Source organism: Mytilus galloprovincialis, chromosome 3 (assembly GCF_965363235.1).
Source record: "Mytilus galloprovincialis chromosome 3, xbMytGall1.hap1.1, whole genome shotgun sequence".
Classification (NCBI taxonomy): domain Eukaryota; kingdom Metazoa; phylum Mollusca; class Bivalvia; order Mytilida; family Mytilidae; genus Mytilus; species Mytilus galloprovincialis.
This window is the reverse complement of record NC_134840.1, coordinates 44,511,772-44,528,979: the sequence shown is the minus strand read 5'-3', so window position 1 is coordinate 44,528,979 and position 17,208 is coordinate 44,511,772. Positions and strand designations below refer to the sequence as shown.

Genomic DNA, 17,208 nt, shown 5'->3' with positions numbered 1-17,208 from the left:
TTTGTGTTACTCCTGTTTTTTAGCCAAACAAGTACAAAGTTGAAGAGCATTGAAGACCCAAAATTCCAAAGTTGTGCCAATACGGCTAAGGTAATCTATTCCTTGGATAAGAAAATCCTTAGTTTTCTAAAAACTCAAAGTTTTTCAAACAGGAAATTTATAAAAATGACCACATGATTGATATTCATGTCAACACCGAAGTGCGGACTACTGGGCTAGTGAAACCCTTGGGGACGAACGACCACCATCAGTGGCATTGACCCAGTGGTGTAAATAGTTATCAAAGGTACCAGGATTATAATTTAGTACGCCAGACCCTCGTTCACTTATATAAATTGTGACTTGGCTGGAAAGTTGTCTCATTGGCACTCACGCCACATCCTGCTATGTCTATCTAGTATTGACAAAGGAAATGCCATTGACGTATGAATCAAAACAAGTAAATCGACTGGATTTCAATTTATTTATATCACTTGGATAAATCATACAATAAAAAAACATATACTTATATACACATAATTATTACAATTATTTGACATTGTGTTACAATGCATCGTACAAATGTTTGTACTGTTTACCTCAAACTGTAGATTGTATATTTACTTATGAATATGCGCATACATAGAGAATGTGTGCTTCATACCTGTTTGTATATTAAAAGTGTTAACATAGTTTTCATGTACAAAATATTTTCTTTTATAAAAAAAAACCCACTTATATAGAGAACAAAATGAAATGTTGACAAACTAACGCTAAAAGTTTGGACAGATTTGAATACACCAATTGGTAAATGAATAATTAAAAATAAATACTGATACTAAGTTAATGTGATTTGCCTATTAGTAAACCATCATATGCACGTTTCTGTTTTGGGCTTGTTTGATATTTTTTTTACTTTCACACTGCACATATTGTATAACAACCTAAACCTATACACATTTGTCGACTGCAATAAAAGGGGGAATTCATATTTGTTGCAGAACACTTTAAATATGTCAATTTTGTATGATTGCCAACATTAGCAATTATGGGTCATTGTACGGCCTTCAACATTAGGAATAATCCATAATGAAGAGTCAGTTAAAGGGCCCCGACATAAAAAAATTAAATGCTGCGTTATGACATAGAATATAACATGTTCAAAAAACGAAAAAGAAGTGCAAAAGTCATAAAATAAATCTCAAATATACTGCAGGAAATCTAAATACATTTATGTTTTTGAATGTGAATTCAATATGTCACTTATCATTTCAAATCTTTGTAGGGTCTACAAAATCCTTGATTACATATACGATACAAATTGATGTAAACTTCATATTTATCCATGTTAATTGTACTTGTACAAGTACCTGATTGGATCTGCCTAAATTGAAATCGTATGTATCGTCTGTTTTGTTTTCACTTACACCACATAATGGTGAACGTTACTAGGTTTAGAAGTTTTAATTACTTCTGTTTCACTTTCCACCGAGATTTGAAAACGGGAATGCATTTTGACCAAGCAGGTTAACGTCAAATAAGAAAAAGCTGTTTGAGCCAGAGTTAAATCCTCCTGTTTGAAGTTTTGTTGCTTTTGTTGTCGTATCTCTTTTCGAGGCTGTGGTACCTTCACCTTTGCTGACATTAGATTTACTTGATAACCGGGAATTTGGACTCGTTGGCTTTTTGGTTACATTTGTTATCGATCTCTTCACAGTAAACCTTGATGTAGAAATTGCTGGAAAAGTTGTACCGGTCTGTGAAGGTTTTGTCGAAACATCCGACTTTTTCGTAGAAGGCAGTATGGTTGTAGGAACGATTGAAATTACCTTTGAAGGTTGCGGGTCTATAATAAAAGGGGTAGCTGTTGAAATTCCAACCTGTTTTACTTCTACTCGTGTAATACTATGTATGGTACTTGTTTCCGTATTATTTAACACTGTTGTGTTCCCCTCATAAAGAACAGTTGTATTAGGTATATCTAACCTTGTAGGATCTGAATTATCAGATGGTATTGTTGCATATGATGTTGCGGTATCAGTAGTTGTTGTTGTACCATTATATATAACTTTTGTTGCATCCTCATTGTGGCGTGTCGTATTTTGTGCCGTTCCATTCAATGTGTTGATATAGAGTAAGTTTGTTTCGCTAATATTTGTCGTATCAGTTAGTACTGTTGTATCAACTTTAGTTGGAGCAGAAGATCTTGACATCTCAGGTACAGAAATGTTGGATATCTTATCAAAGATGATGTCTTCTAGTCGTATTCCGTCTGCTCTTACTGGCATATCTACAGATGAGGTCAGATTAACAACTGTAGTGTTGACTAAATGTGAAACAGCGGTCAATGTAGTGTTGACTAAATGTGAAACAGTGGTCAATGTAGTGTTGACTAAATGTGAAACAGTGGTCAATTCATCGACGCTATCCTTACTTAAGTTAAACCTATTATCCATATTAACTATACTACCATTATCTGGAACAGTGATATTTACTGCGGATGTTGCAAGTAACGACGAATTATTTATCAAATTCCTGCTATCTTCTACAGAATCATCCCTAGTTATTGTCAAACTACGTTCACTTTCGTCACTTTTCTTCGTGATATGCTGTAATTGAATTGTAACATTATCAGCTGAAGATTCTGTTATATCCGTGATGTTGTCTGTTAATACACCACTATGGAACATGTCGTTATTGATAACGCTGTTATTTTCTTGGGCAACATTTGATACTAAAACTGATGATATGGTCGTGTCATTTATCTTTACTGTTTCCCTAAGTATTTGTATTTCATGTACTGTACTATTGGCTATTGTTCCTACAGCTGATTCGGTGTTTATCACATGTTTTGTCTTGTTACCAGATAAAACTGTCACCATGAATTTAGTATCATTATCTACTTTAATGTTAGAAACAGTATTTTGTTCTTCGTCTTCAATTGCCGATGCATTTATTGATTCTTCAATATAGTCTGTTAAATTTCCAGTTAAAGACAGTGTGTTAACGTTTGTTGTATTTGGATCCAAACTGCTAGCCGAACTATCGTGTGTCTTATTGGTTTCTTCAATTGACACCGTCTTATTAATTGTGCTATTTATGTTTGTTGAATATTCGTTTTCCACATTGGTTAAATTATTGTCAGCTGCTGGCATTGATTCAATTGTCATATTTTCTGGTAAAGAGTTGTTAGTTGCTTCATACCGAGGTTCTGTAGCATTTCGCTTAAAATCATTTATATTGTCAACTGTAGTATTGTTAACCAGATTATTATTAATTATTTCTTCCGCTCTATCATTTGAGATACTAGTTTGTATTTGTACATTGAGTTTTGAAACATTTCTCAGTAACGTGATATTTTCACCTTCAAAGTTACTCAATATAACATTAGTTACATTATGCGACGTGGAGTTTTCGGCTCTTATTTCAATAGGTATCGATACACCAGTTGTAGTATTATTCAAAACCGTTGTATTACCATCTTTATATTCATTGGCTGTTAACACGTCATTCGTTACATCATCTGTAGGTATCGATTTATTAGATGTGGCATCAACGACAGTTGTTGTCATTTTAGCAGATAAAATGTTCAGATTAGTTTCATTTATATTTATCAAATTAGTTGTGGCATTGTGGTCAGATCTCGCTGTAAAGTTGTCAGTTTTATCAATTAAATTATGAGTTAAATTAGATTGTGCATCATTATGTGCATCCTGGACAAAAACGTCGGTCATATTGTTAAATCGTTCATCAATAATTTGGCCATCTAATGGTAGTGTTCGGTTACTGAATACAGGCACTGTTATATTGGATGAAGTATTGTCCGGGTTCTCGTTATTTAGTTTTTCTACATAATCTAGTATTGTACTATTTATCAAAGAATCCGTTTTATTTTCTAATTGGACAAACGTAGATATACTATGATTTAAACTGTGTACTTTCGTCACCAATAATGGTAATAATGATTCAGATAGTGAAGAATTCGGCTTTTCGTTTGACTCTGTTGAAATATTTGTCTTTTGAGAATTTTGTTCTGTTACGTTTGTCATTGGTTTGCCAGGTAATATCAACAACGTGTCAGTGATATTGGACTCGACAACCCAATTTGCTGCATCAAGTGTAAAATTATGAACCATAAGAGTATTACTATCCGTTTCGTTCTTGTTATGAGTTACACTTGTACCGTTATTTCCAAATGTTCCGTTTGTTTCAGTAAGGACAGTAAGATTTGAATCAATGCTATCTTTGATATGTTCATACACATGTGGATTTGCCACAGAAGTAATACCATTGGTCGAACTGGAAGTTTTATTTTCTTTTTCGATTTCCAAATTGATTTCTGTGTCCAATGTCATATTAGAGTTTGTTAGATTAATAATTTGTTCTTTGATTTCTGTAGTTACATTTACAGCATCCAATCTAAAAAGTCTCTCATGAGCATTTTTTTGATTTCCTTCGATCACTGTTTGAGATTGATTCGTATTAGATTTTTTATCGAATGTGATTTTTCTTTTCATTATATCGTTTAATGCATAATGATTATCTAAAGAATCATTTGACCTCTCCCTGAACTTATTCTTCAATGATTTAGTTGATGCATTAACGAAAATATCATCATTTTGTTCAAAAGTTACATTCAAAATATCAGCAACATTATGATCATTATCCATGGATACATTAAACGGACCAACAGAATTATTTACTAATATGTTGTTGGACATGAAATCAAGATCATCGTTGGCAGTCACATTTATAGTGGTTCTATTAGTGTCAACTGAACTAGTTTCAATTGTATTGGGTGTGGATTTATCGTTGGTTCTTACTGTTGAAGTATTTGTCCTAATAGCATCTGCAATGCTGTCATTTGTGCTAGTTGTATTTGACGGTGTATCTGAACTTATCGTTTTATTTGTATTATTAGGTTCCATTTGCGTATCTTTATTATTCGCTGTTTGTTGTTTGTTATTGGATAAAACACCCGAATTTATCGATTCATTAGATACTGTATCAACAACTGTTACGGTCACTTTAGCATTTACAATTTTCAGCTTTGTTCTATGCATATTTGTAATATTCTTTGAGACATTATCTACACTGGTTGTATTGACTTCAGTAGACTTATTTGAATCGGTTGTTCCTTCCTCAGTTATGATTGTAGGAACTGACTGAATTATATTAGAAGTTTCATCGTATGTGATATTTGTTTTCATTGTATCATTGTGTACATAATACTGATCCAATGACTCAGTATAAATTTCCGGAAATGTCATTTTCAATGATGCGGTGGGTGTATTACCAAAATTATCATCAGTTTTTTCAAGAGTTGCATTCGAAATATCAGCAACAGTTGGGCCATATTCTGTTGATATATCAAACTGGTCCTCAAAATGTTTATTCATTGTATTGTTTGACATGAAAATAACATCATCATCTAGACTCGTTGCATTTGTGTCCATATGAGATAATTGTGTAGACGTCTCAACTTTATGGTTTGTCACCATCAGTAGAACTTCATCAGCTTTGATTGCTGGATCAGATTTTCCAGTATTATTTACATTTCTGACTTCAGTTATTTTCTGATGTTTTTTGTTATAAACATCAGCATATTTATCTTTACTGTTATTCACATTTGTAGTTGTAGTGGTACTGGTATTGACTGAACTCATTTTGGTTATGTTTGGTGCTGTTTTCCCGAAGTTTCTTACTGCAGTTATATTTCCATCAATGGTTTTCGTAATGGTATCATTTGTAGTTGTGGTGGTATTTGATGAAGCTATAGAAGAACTAATCGAATTACTGTCTGTATTGTTTGTAGTATTTGTGTCTTTATTGTCCACAGGTGATAACCCATTATTCGATAAATTACCCATAAGTATCGATTCATTAGCTATCGTATCAACAACTGTTACTGACACTTGAGCGCTTACAATTTTCAGTTTTGTTCCATAAACGTTTTGTATATGTTTTGCAGCACTATCTTCACTGTTTGTATTTATACTGCCTTTGTCAGTTAAATTGGTAATGATAAGTTCATAAACTGATGTATTTGTTTTCATATTTTGGTTCGTAGATTTCGTTGGATCATCTTTGCTTCCTATAATACGTTTGAATGAGGCATTACTTAATTCAGTTTCGTTAAATTCATTAATATCAGTCAAATTAGATATGATATTCAATTCTTGAATATATGTTTTATTTTCTCTTACAGTTTGAACAGGTGCAGAAATTGTTAAGTTCGTATCCATTTTCAAACGTTCATCAAGGGGTTCTTTAATGTTGCTATACGATTTCATAGTTGTCGGACTGTTTGCACTATCAATATTTTCTAGTGGTGGTGATTCTGTTGTAATAATGTCGTCAATCATGTCCCTTCGTGTTTCCATATCTCTATATGGTTGTTCATGTACTGCATGTGAACTGAACGATTGAGTTGGAAAGGATATATCATGACCATAATTATACATTGTGCTAGATATTGACTCCGTTGTTTTGATAGTCACAGAATGACTGGTCATTGGTAATTCAGTTGAATTAGCATTTGATGTTTCGTTTTCTGTGCTATGTGTTTCATATTGACCAAAATTAAGCAAATCCTCAGTTACGTTCTGAATATTTTCCTCGCTTTTGTTTGAGGACAATGTGTCTGTAACAAATATTGGTGCCAATGTTATCTTTATGCTATGATCTGAGATCATTGAGTTGTTATCTTCGTTTTTGTTGATATTGGGTATTGCTTGATCATTTGCTATAGTATCCAATGAAGACGTCTTATTTTCGGTTTCATTAGTTTGTGTTTCTGTACCGTTATTGCTATTTATTATTTCCATCACAGACATGTTATTATTGTTTTCCTCTATATTTGTTTCCTGAGTTGTAATTTCCTTCAGGTCATTTGAGAAGAAATTGAAATCGTTACCAGATAAACCTGATAATAGGTTATTATCAAAAATGGAATGTCCAAAATTCATTGGTTTAGGATTTAAACTTCCATCTTGTCCATCGAAAATATCTCTAAGATGTTTGACTTCTTCAGATGATAATACTAGAACACTGTCGGGTTCTTTCATTTCGGTTGTTGTAGTAATGGGAATCGTTGTAATAGCTTGCTTAGTAGTCGAAGATGAAATTGGCTGTTTTGTTGTTGTTTCGAAAACGGTTACAGACTGTCCCTCTAGTTTAACTTTTGGAATACCATTATCAACCGCGATGTCACCTTTTATTAGATTATTTCCTGTTTCTAAAAGCAACACCATGTGCATAAATCCTTTCCTGAAAAGATATTGGAATACACCATGGTAAAGTTATAATATTAATAATATATCAATATACTATCAATAGAGCGCATTATATACAACAGCAATTACTCTAAGCGCTTCACATTTAGAATAAGTAAAGTATAGAATACAAAATTAAACAAATACAAAGCACCGACTTATACGAATCAAACAAGCAAACAGAGATTTATTAAATCAATCTAGTATATATTTGAACTGGTTCAGTGAACAATTAATCATATATTTTTTTTATCTATTATGCCTTATAACCACGACTTTAATCGATGCATCACTCCAAAATTTGTTTCCAACAAAAGTTACTGTTATAAAGTTTAGAAGTTGATGCACAATGCACAATAACAAATAAATTTAATTGTAACATGAAATGAGAACGAATTTTATTTTTATAAAAAGAATGCACAGCTTTAGATTTAAATGTTATGGTCATTTTCTCGCTTTGTGTTATACTGTTCTTGTAATAGGGGTACAAGCTTACTATTATGCATTTAATAATAGGTTTTTGGATCATTTTCTTAAATATTTTGTAAGTTGTTACCAATTCTTCTTCCCAATTGTGTTAATGTTTTCATACTCACTTTTTTGTCAACGAAATAGAACAGTTATGTAGTTGTTTTTCTGGAGACGTTATATTATTTCGTTCCAATGCTGATTTGATCTAAAAAAAATATCAATTACGTTTTCTGTAGTTAATACGAAAAGCTTGAATTCAGCAAATGAGTTATTCATTTGCGAAATGGTATTTCAATTCAGTTCATTATAAACGTATACGACACATTTATACTTTATCCTAATATATCTTAAAATATCTATGAAAACCTTTTGGTATATTACTGAAGTATAACACAGTACTGCCCAATTCACTTGGTCTCTTTGAACAATAGTTTACCACTGGTGCCTCTTGTGTGTGTAAACAGAAACAATTTCATTTAATTTTTCCCAATACAGACACGACGAATTTCATAATACATTTGAGGTTCTACTCAATTTGCTACTTCGTGTTTTGCCATACCATTGTAATGAAAACTTCGTTTGATTAGATTGAACTTATGCATGAATACTCTTTTCAGAATTTAAGTTAAAATCCTAGTATTTAAGAGTAATGTCTAACATGATTTAGGCAATAGACTTACTGTTAATACATTAGCTTGATAGCGGATTGCTGCACACAAGGAAGTCATTAAACAAATAGTATCAAATAGTGAAGTTAATTTTATGGACGCCATCACGGGTTGATGGACCGTTATGGAATTGCCGTTTCACAGATGATATCGAATATGTTCCTTATGTCGTTATTACAATCCCCTTCTCTTTTCACGAATGTGACCTACCGAATAAGACTTTTTACTGAGTTTTTAATAACATGAGCAACACAACGGGTGCTACATGTAGAGCAAGATCTGCTTAACCTTCCGAAATATTTGAGATCATCCTCAGTTTTTGGTGGGATTAGTGTTGCTTAGTCTATAGTTTTATATGTTGTGTCTTCTGTACTATTATTAGTATGTTCGTCTTTTCTTTTTTTTTTATGCCATGGCGTTGTTAGTTTATTTTCGATCTATGAGTTTGACTGTCCCTCTGGTATTTTTCGCCTCTCCTTTATTGCCTAAGATTTAAGCTAAATGCCTTATTGTCGCTAACATATATATATATATATATATATATATATATATATATATAAGTACGTCTGAGTCAGTGACAACTCTACAACAGATGTATCCATCGGATCGCCATCAATGATGGTGATACATGGCTGTGTACATAATGTATATACAACTCGTCTAAACATCAACCCAACAATGTTAAATCTGTAAATTTGCTTTCGCAAATGTTTGGTTCTTCCCTCGCCGGGATTCGAACCCATGCTACTGTGATATCGTGACACCAAATCGCCTGCACTGCAGCCGTCCCGCTAGACCACACGACCACCTGGGCTCTCAAAAAAAGAGCTTTCGCTGGCCGTGTGTTACCTTTCCTCGTCAGTTTTAATCTAGCGGCGTACTACAGTACATGATATATAAGGCATGAAGATGTTGTTGTTACAGATCAGCTAAATTATCTATAGTAAAGGATCCTACAAATTAATGTAATATACAGTCACAGAAAATAATTATATTTATAAGTACGTCTGAGTCAGTGACAACTCTACAACAGATGTGTCCATCGGATCGCCATCAATGATGGTGATACATGGCTGTGTACATAATGTATATACAACTCGTCTAAACATCAACCCAACAATGTTAGATCTGTAAATTTGCTTTCGCAAATGTTTGGTTCTTCCCTCGCCGGGATTCGAACCCATGCTACTGTGATATCGTGACACCAAATCGATTTTTTTTTAATTAACGAAGGTCACGAATATGTATACTCACCAGTGTACAGACATCTTTGGATACATTTTTCTCTTTTGACTTCAATAATTCAAGGTCTGTAATTGTAGATAGTGCTGTGCCGTTTTCTACAAAAGAAGTTAACGACGAGGTGAAAGATATTTATCAAAATTTACAGTTTTATCTGCCATACTTTAAAATGCTGAGTGTTACGCGAATAATTAGATGCGTTTAACCTCAGCTGGAATTATTTGTCGACAACTATCCATTGTGTGAAGGGCCATTTGGGTCATAATGCCAGTTGGACACTATACTAGAGGAAATCGTTGCTGTTGGTTTGCATACCCTAGCAACACATAACAACAAGTTTACAAACCCTAGAGCAACGCATAACAATTAGTTAATGTTTCCTACAGAAATGGCATTGTGTATCAAGAAGCGTGTAACTTATGATTATTTTTATTATTTTTCATATACCGAATATATTCCAGATTGTACAATGCAGTGCTTGTCGTCATTTCCTAATAAGCAATTCAAGATGATATATAATAAGAAATGCCTAGACGAGAAAGACACGGTGATAACTGATACATGTATTTCTATGAACTTTTAGAATACATCTGCAATAAAGATTTTTATTATAGCAAACAATGGTCTGATTCCATTGATAAAAAATGTTTAATCGAATCAGCAAACTATAGATAAATATCAAAGAATCCGATTAGTAGTTTACATAAATAATTAAAGGAATATTTTTAATAGGTGGTCAAAACTGAAGCAGGTCCTGGATTTGTAAATCTATCAAAATACAAAGGATGATTACACGTATATGCATACCAGTGTTGTTGACATAAGTAGAACTACTATGTATGAAAGACATCTAAAATATTTCTGTGAAATTCCGTATTGACCGAAGTTTGGTTTTTTTTTAGTTTCATTTGCATATATTTTTCATTATTTCATTATGTTTTGCAATGTTATTGAAGACTAATTTTAGTTTAAAATCATTTATTCATAATATGTTTGAAATCATTGAATATATAGATATAGGAAGATGTGGTGTGACAACTAGACAACTCTGCATCCAAATAACAATTTATAAAAGTAAACCATTATTGTTCAATGTACGGCCTTCAACATGGAGCCTTGGTTCACACCGAACAACAAGCTATAAAGAGCCCCAAAATTACTAGTGTAAAACCATTCAAACGGGAAAACCAACGGTCTAATCTATATAAAAACGAGAAACGAGAAACACGTATAAATTACATAAACCAACGACAACTACTGTACATCAGATTCCTATAATATACATGTTCATACGTATTATTATATATTTGCAAAGATAAGGCTAAATGTCGCTTGATGTTGACTTTCTCGTTAACTTTCGACCCTGATCAAAATATGTTTATCATAATCATTATCCTGACCTGACATGACTTATTGTCTGATGTGTGTTAAGTAATTATAACAAGTTACAATAATAATCAGGAACAAATTGCATGTCAATAAGTATTAAAAAGAACATAATATATGACATGTTTTATTTTGTCCTCGCATTTCTTGGTATAATAGAATTGACATGTTACGATGTGTTATCTTTACATTCCGTGATTCGTTCATTTGATTTGTTTCAACAGTATTTATCTCTTCTATCTATAAAGCAGAAAGTTAATGTGAAATGACAGTAATGTGAAAAGGGTAATCTTGTTGAATACCATTTAATGTTTAAATATTTTACTAAAAAGCATATCGCAATAGGATAGAAAAACTCCTAAATAAATTCTAGGCATACTCGGGAAATACGTAGGTGCTTCCCTGCTATGGCTAAGATGGTTCATGTTATTTTTTTGTTGTTTTGTTTTTGACATTATTGAATCATTTGTTATCACTGTTAATGAATTGCACTTTCAAATGTACAGGCTTATACTGGAGTGTAACAAGCATTAGTGTAGATATCAACTTCATCAGACTGTGGACCATGGACGTTGAGCTGGCTTTTAGAAATATGGCATTCTTTTGTTTGGTTTAATTATTAATCTTTTAAGCCTATTTTATGTGTAGAATTGTACCAGACAAGAAAATGATAACTGCTTGATTAAATGTTGTATTTACTCTTATCATTATGTAAGCTGTAACAAGGATTTAGATTTGATAGCGTATGTGTTCGCGGTATTGGACTTTTTTCTTTCTTTCTTAAAAATATTATGTATGAATATATTTGAAAAGTCAGTTCTGCGCCACAGGAACATGTAAGTTTATTTAAGGAGAAACGGATACATAAGTGACAGAAACTTTATGGTACACCCTTTACAAAGATAATACCTTGTCAAACGATACGCAGTGATGTGTATTGGTTTGTAATGATAATTTTATTGTCACTGAACAGTAACAGTCACGGAGTTATTTGTCAACAGGCGACAAAACAACTCATAAAACTGATGTCACATTTCACCTAGGAAGCGGTCAGTAATGGTATAATGCATTTGGTTGTGTAACATGAAAACTAAAGAGTCCTCATACTTGACCTTAGAGTTGACCTGCAATATGTACTTAATTCGACAACATTGTCATATTCTAGTGACCAGTGGACTTTTTATAATTTATTGAGATGCGAATAAACTTTTAAGCATGTGATGTTTAATTATGTTTCACCCATTCAATATTCTCTATAACGAATGTGAATAACGAATGATTAGACATGTCCCTTTTGTGAACACTTCAATGAATTAGCAACCCAACAACCCCGTATATGGCAGTAGGGCTACCAAGCACCTGTTCCATTTTAATTTTAGTCAAATATTGCCACAACAAATACATATTCAAGAACGCGATCATAAACGAGTTTGAATAAAATAAATCGAATAAACTGTACTTTATTGGAAATACATAAAACAATACATTACATGTTATACTAACCTGCAGTTTGTGAAACGACGTGTGGCTCGGTCCCTGAAATACATAAAATAATATCAATGTTCTGCCTTGAAATAGTTGTTACAAAATGAATAATGAACCGGTGTTTCTCTCTGATGATGCAATACGATTTGGGATGATATATCGCACAATTGTGTTTTATTTACAATTTTGATATGAATACAGTACATGTTAAAAGCCAAGATAGTATGAAGATGTGATCACTAAAGTTGACTACAGCTTAAAATATTATTATCTTTGCACTACCAAAATTACGAGTGATTAAGAATGCATGATAAATCCAATTCTGTTGGAACCTTAATTTCATTCGAATTTAAAGAAAGTAGATTTTATTTTTTTATTTATTTAATTGATATCTAATTTATCTCCAAGATGTCCACGGGACATTTTCTTTAGTTTAAACATATTTTATTTACTCAAAGTTAAATGGATTGGACACAAGTAAGCCATACTTATGAAGTCCGCTCCGAATGACAATAATTTACAATACAATATTAATATGAGCATGCAATATCAAAATAAACAATATTTTACGAGTCTATCAATTGAGAAAAAAAATTAAACAGAAATAAATGTAAACATTGAAAACGAAGATGATGATAATGATGACGTGCATGTACCGTAAATACATTTTCTACATAACAAGAAATCTCTCAGACCTTTTGGAAAATTCGAATACGTGTTTGAATATATTCACGTTTTGTTCATACGAGAGATTCGGATTACCAGATGTAAGTAACTTAACATTCAGTATAAGGTCATCAGGAAGCCATCTTAGATTGTTCATCAGAATTTCTCTCTGGTGTGTATATAAAGAGCAGTCGAAAAGGAAATGGTGTACAGTCTCAATGTTACATCCACAAAAGCAAGATGGATCAGCAATTATATTGACTCTAAACAAGTCATATTTCAAAAAAGATGAGTAGCATCTGAATTGTGTTAGAATCATATTTAGTTTCCTCGGTCCATATAGATAGTGCTTAGGTACATCTTTATTTGTGGTATTTAACCTTTTTAATTGGATTTTAAGCTTTGCTATAGAGTCTGATTTTCGAAGGGACAAATCGGTATGATTCCATAGGTTAATAGTTGATGGTATAAAAGATTCTTTAGTAAGAGATAATCTACAAAAAGGAACAATGATGTCATTGCCATTTCTCAAGGGATATGCAGTTGTGCTCTGTACATTTTCTTTCAAATATATCAGTTAATAAATTTGAATTTTGACTTAAATGTTGCCATTTAGGCTTCAGACTTCTTGTATTTAATAAATACTTTTAAAATTGTCTGACTTTTAGCTCTTGCCATTATGATATATGTTGTGGCTAACATGGATATAAAAAAAATTAATAGTTGTCCTAAAACATGTTTTAGAGGGTATTATAAGGTCGGATTTGTCAATTTCGACATTTTTATTTAACCCTGGTGTCATTATAGTGACGATTAAAAGCGTCCAGACAATATCATCCTATTTATTTATCAATAAATTAACATAATTCTAAAATGATTGAATATGTTTACTATATCTAAGGGATCAAAAAGAGGTTATGGCACGTATCTCCTCTTTTGGGATAATAATGAAATGTACATTGATTCAATAAGTTTGATATCACTGTTATACCCTTACCTGTTCAATTAAAAAATGTCAGCATTGTCTAAGCCAAATATCAATGCCAATTAAAGAATCTCGAATAAACTGTTATGAAAATTTTTGTCAAGATTTGATTCACACAAACTTTCAATTAATGCTGGTATGGATATGTATTACATCTTTACAATGTATAAACAAACAGCCTGTAGCCAATGCAAGTGTGCAACAAATCATTTTACCTTACATATTAAGTGACAGTTGGAAATTAATAGCGATTTCATTAAAACTTTCTGTCAATCATCTTGACATGTGATTCAATGAGCCTATCTGAGAAATTGAATCCATTCTCTAACGTTAGATTCGTGAAGAGCGTCAACCAATTCATCTTACAACCATGTTTTCGTTGTTGAGTTATTCATGGGAATGAGTGATTCTACATGTAAAGGTTCGGAAATGTCTTAGATTGTATATCCAGTAGAGAAACCAATTAATACAATGGAAACGGATTTCCAAACCACAATTTCTGTGCATTATCATATTTTAATTTTGCGCGCATTCAAGTTAAAGAATATTTTTACATTATTATTTTATGCTTATATTTGGGTGATTTTTTAAACAAGTAAAGTTTTAAGAAACGACTCTCTGGAATTCCTATAACTAAATTCTTACATGCCAGCAATTATGGATTATATCATGGTAAATACAACGGACACTACAAGACCGATGTTTACTTAGATATACGGAGAACAACCTCGGGGAAAAAGGGGGGGGGGCGTTTCAATCATTCTTTGGTAGATGTGTACAGCTGACACAACAAGTACTCCACTCTTTTCATATATTTGGAATATCAAAATTCATTGCAAAGTCATGTACACATGTTAACGGCAAACCATGTTTGAATTCAGGCTTCGGAGAGACGAACGACCTTAAAACTGAGACTGACAGTAAATGTCACACAAGGATAATTTGACATTATGAATATGTTTCAATGAAAATCATTGCTAATAGAACTAGATTTTGTTTTTGCATTGTCTATAACTAAATAATACTTACATAAAATTGACAATACAACAGAAACAGAGATAATTGCAGCAAAACTAAAAATAAGCATAGTTCCTAAACATATCCCACAGCATGGAACTTTCTTTGTTTGGCTTTTAGCGATGGATTGCTGGCTCATTGAATATGCACTCATACTCCTTCTGCTGGATCTGATATCGTCAGGGTGGACGTAGTACCTGTAAAAACCTCCTGGCCCTGGTGGTAATACGGGGGTATTATTATACCCCTCCACGGGAGAATCCCTTTCAGCTTCATTATTTTGTTCATTTTCAATATGGTAGAGAGCAGTGAGTCTTGGCCACTATGATTAAATAAAATGTAAAGTTATTTAAGTTCGAAACTTAATTATTTAGGGTAAATCTAATATTCAAGTTATCAGATAATAAGATATTGTCTTTGGTTTCAATTCCGTATTATCTTCTTTTTTGTAAAAGCACACTGAAAGTTCGATTAGCGAAGTTCTTAGAAAAATTACTTCTGACTACGATGAGTGTTTTTTTTTTATATCAAAGCATTAAAACATCAACAAATCCAACTCACCAGCCCGGATTTGAAATCCGCATTAACGACAAAGGTACACAACTATAAAACGCAATACTACTTGATTTTTTATGTATATTTAAAAAATAGATAATAGCTATTTGAATTGCAAACATTAGATGACCATTTTAGATTTTCAAGAAAAGGGCTGTGGTGAAAGATGGCCGGAGTACTCAACTGTTTGTTTATCTATTTTATAGCTAGAATTTAATCGCGGTTTTGTTGGTTAAACTGATTTGTAAATTTCTAGGAAAAAAGTATACCGACAGTTTAGTTACAACAAAAAGGAACCAATATTTTTTAATAAACTAACAACAATAACAAAAAAATCACGCGAAAAGCATGTGGATTTGTATTCATAAGAGTATAGTATAAGAAACGAGAATGGAAATTGAAAAATTAATTTTGTATCACCAAACTTTCAAATTAAAAAAATAATTAGTATTTTAGTGTCTCTGTTATGTGCTTTCTATACATGGAATCGAAAAGTAAAAATAAATAATTAGCAGAAAATTTACCTTGTCATGATATCTGTCGGTCCACGCCATACCTTCCTCTGACCACTAACTGATATGAGAAGAAAGTAGGACATATTCGATGTCCTTGTCAAATTCCTTTACACGGGGCTATTGTTTTCGCGCGTAAGGGTTTGTTTAATTGTCATTTTATTCGCATCAAGGTAGTATGTACAACAATTACTTGACGTTAGACAACATTAATTTGTTTTGTAATCATCGAGATGCTCATATAACTATTGTTTTATGTTTTTAATTATAACGAGGTGTTATGCATGCAAATCTCATACTGGATACATTTGATTGCCGAGATGCATATTGCCTATGTTTTAAAATATACACATACATTAATTTCATTCAATTAAATAAAAATGTTTAACCCCAATATTATATATGTTCCAAGTTAGTAAGTGAGACAATACTTCATTTTCATTCGGCACATTGACACACAATTGAAACATAACTCATAAGTTTCTTTTTAAAATATAATATATAATTATGTACAATAACAAAACAAAGCATGTAGCATGCAGCCTTGAAACAAATAGTAATAATAGAGACATTTCATTGTATGAATGCATATCAATTATTTAAGTAAGATAGACTATAAAAAAAATAATAATTTATATAAAAAAAAAAAAAAAAAAAAAAAAAAAAAGATTAGCAAGCAAAAAATATTTGTCAAATATTTGCTTCATACATAAAACTAAAGTTCAGTGACCTTTTTTTTTTTAATTTCCTACTCCACCCTTTTACATCAAAAGAAATTATACCAGGTTTTGATATATTTATATGTACTGTCCGGTTACATCACATAAAAGATAGATATTAATTGTCCAGAAGCAGTTAGTGTCAGAACATAGATTATTTTAGTCATGTAAATAAAATTCTAATTGTTTATTACTATCAAAGATAATCCATCATCATTTCATACATTGAAAAATAATATATTTCAGAAA

General features: G+C 32.1%; 1 protein-coding gene across 1 annotated transcript; it reads right to left on the bottom strand.

Moving 5' to 3' along the window:
• Nucleotides 1-444: 444 nt before the first annotated feature.
• LOC143068061 (uncharacterized) lies at nt 445-16,348 on the bottom strand. Its single transcript, XM_076241808.1, has 6 exons — nt 16,253-16,348; nt 15,186-15,495; nt 12,524-12,556; nt 9,647-9,732; nt 7,850-7,929; nt 445-7,248 (listed from the first exon to the last, which is right to left on the bottom strand). The coding sequence occupies exons 1-6, from the start codon at nt 16,280-16,282 to the stop codon at nt 1,458-1,460; spliced, it is 6,330 nt and encodes a 2,109-aa protein (XP_076097923.1). The 5' UTR covers nt 16,283-16,348; the 3' UTR covers nt 445-1,457.
• Between the last annotated feature and the right edge of the window lie 860 nt (nt 16,349-17,208).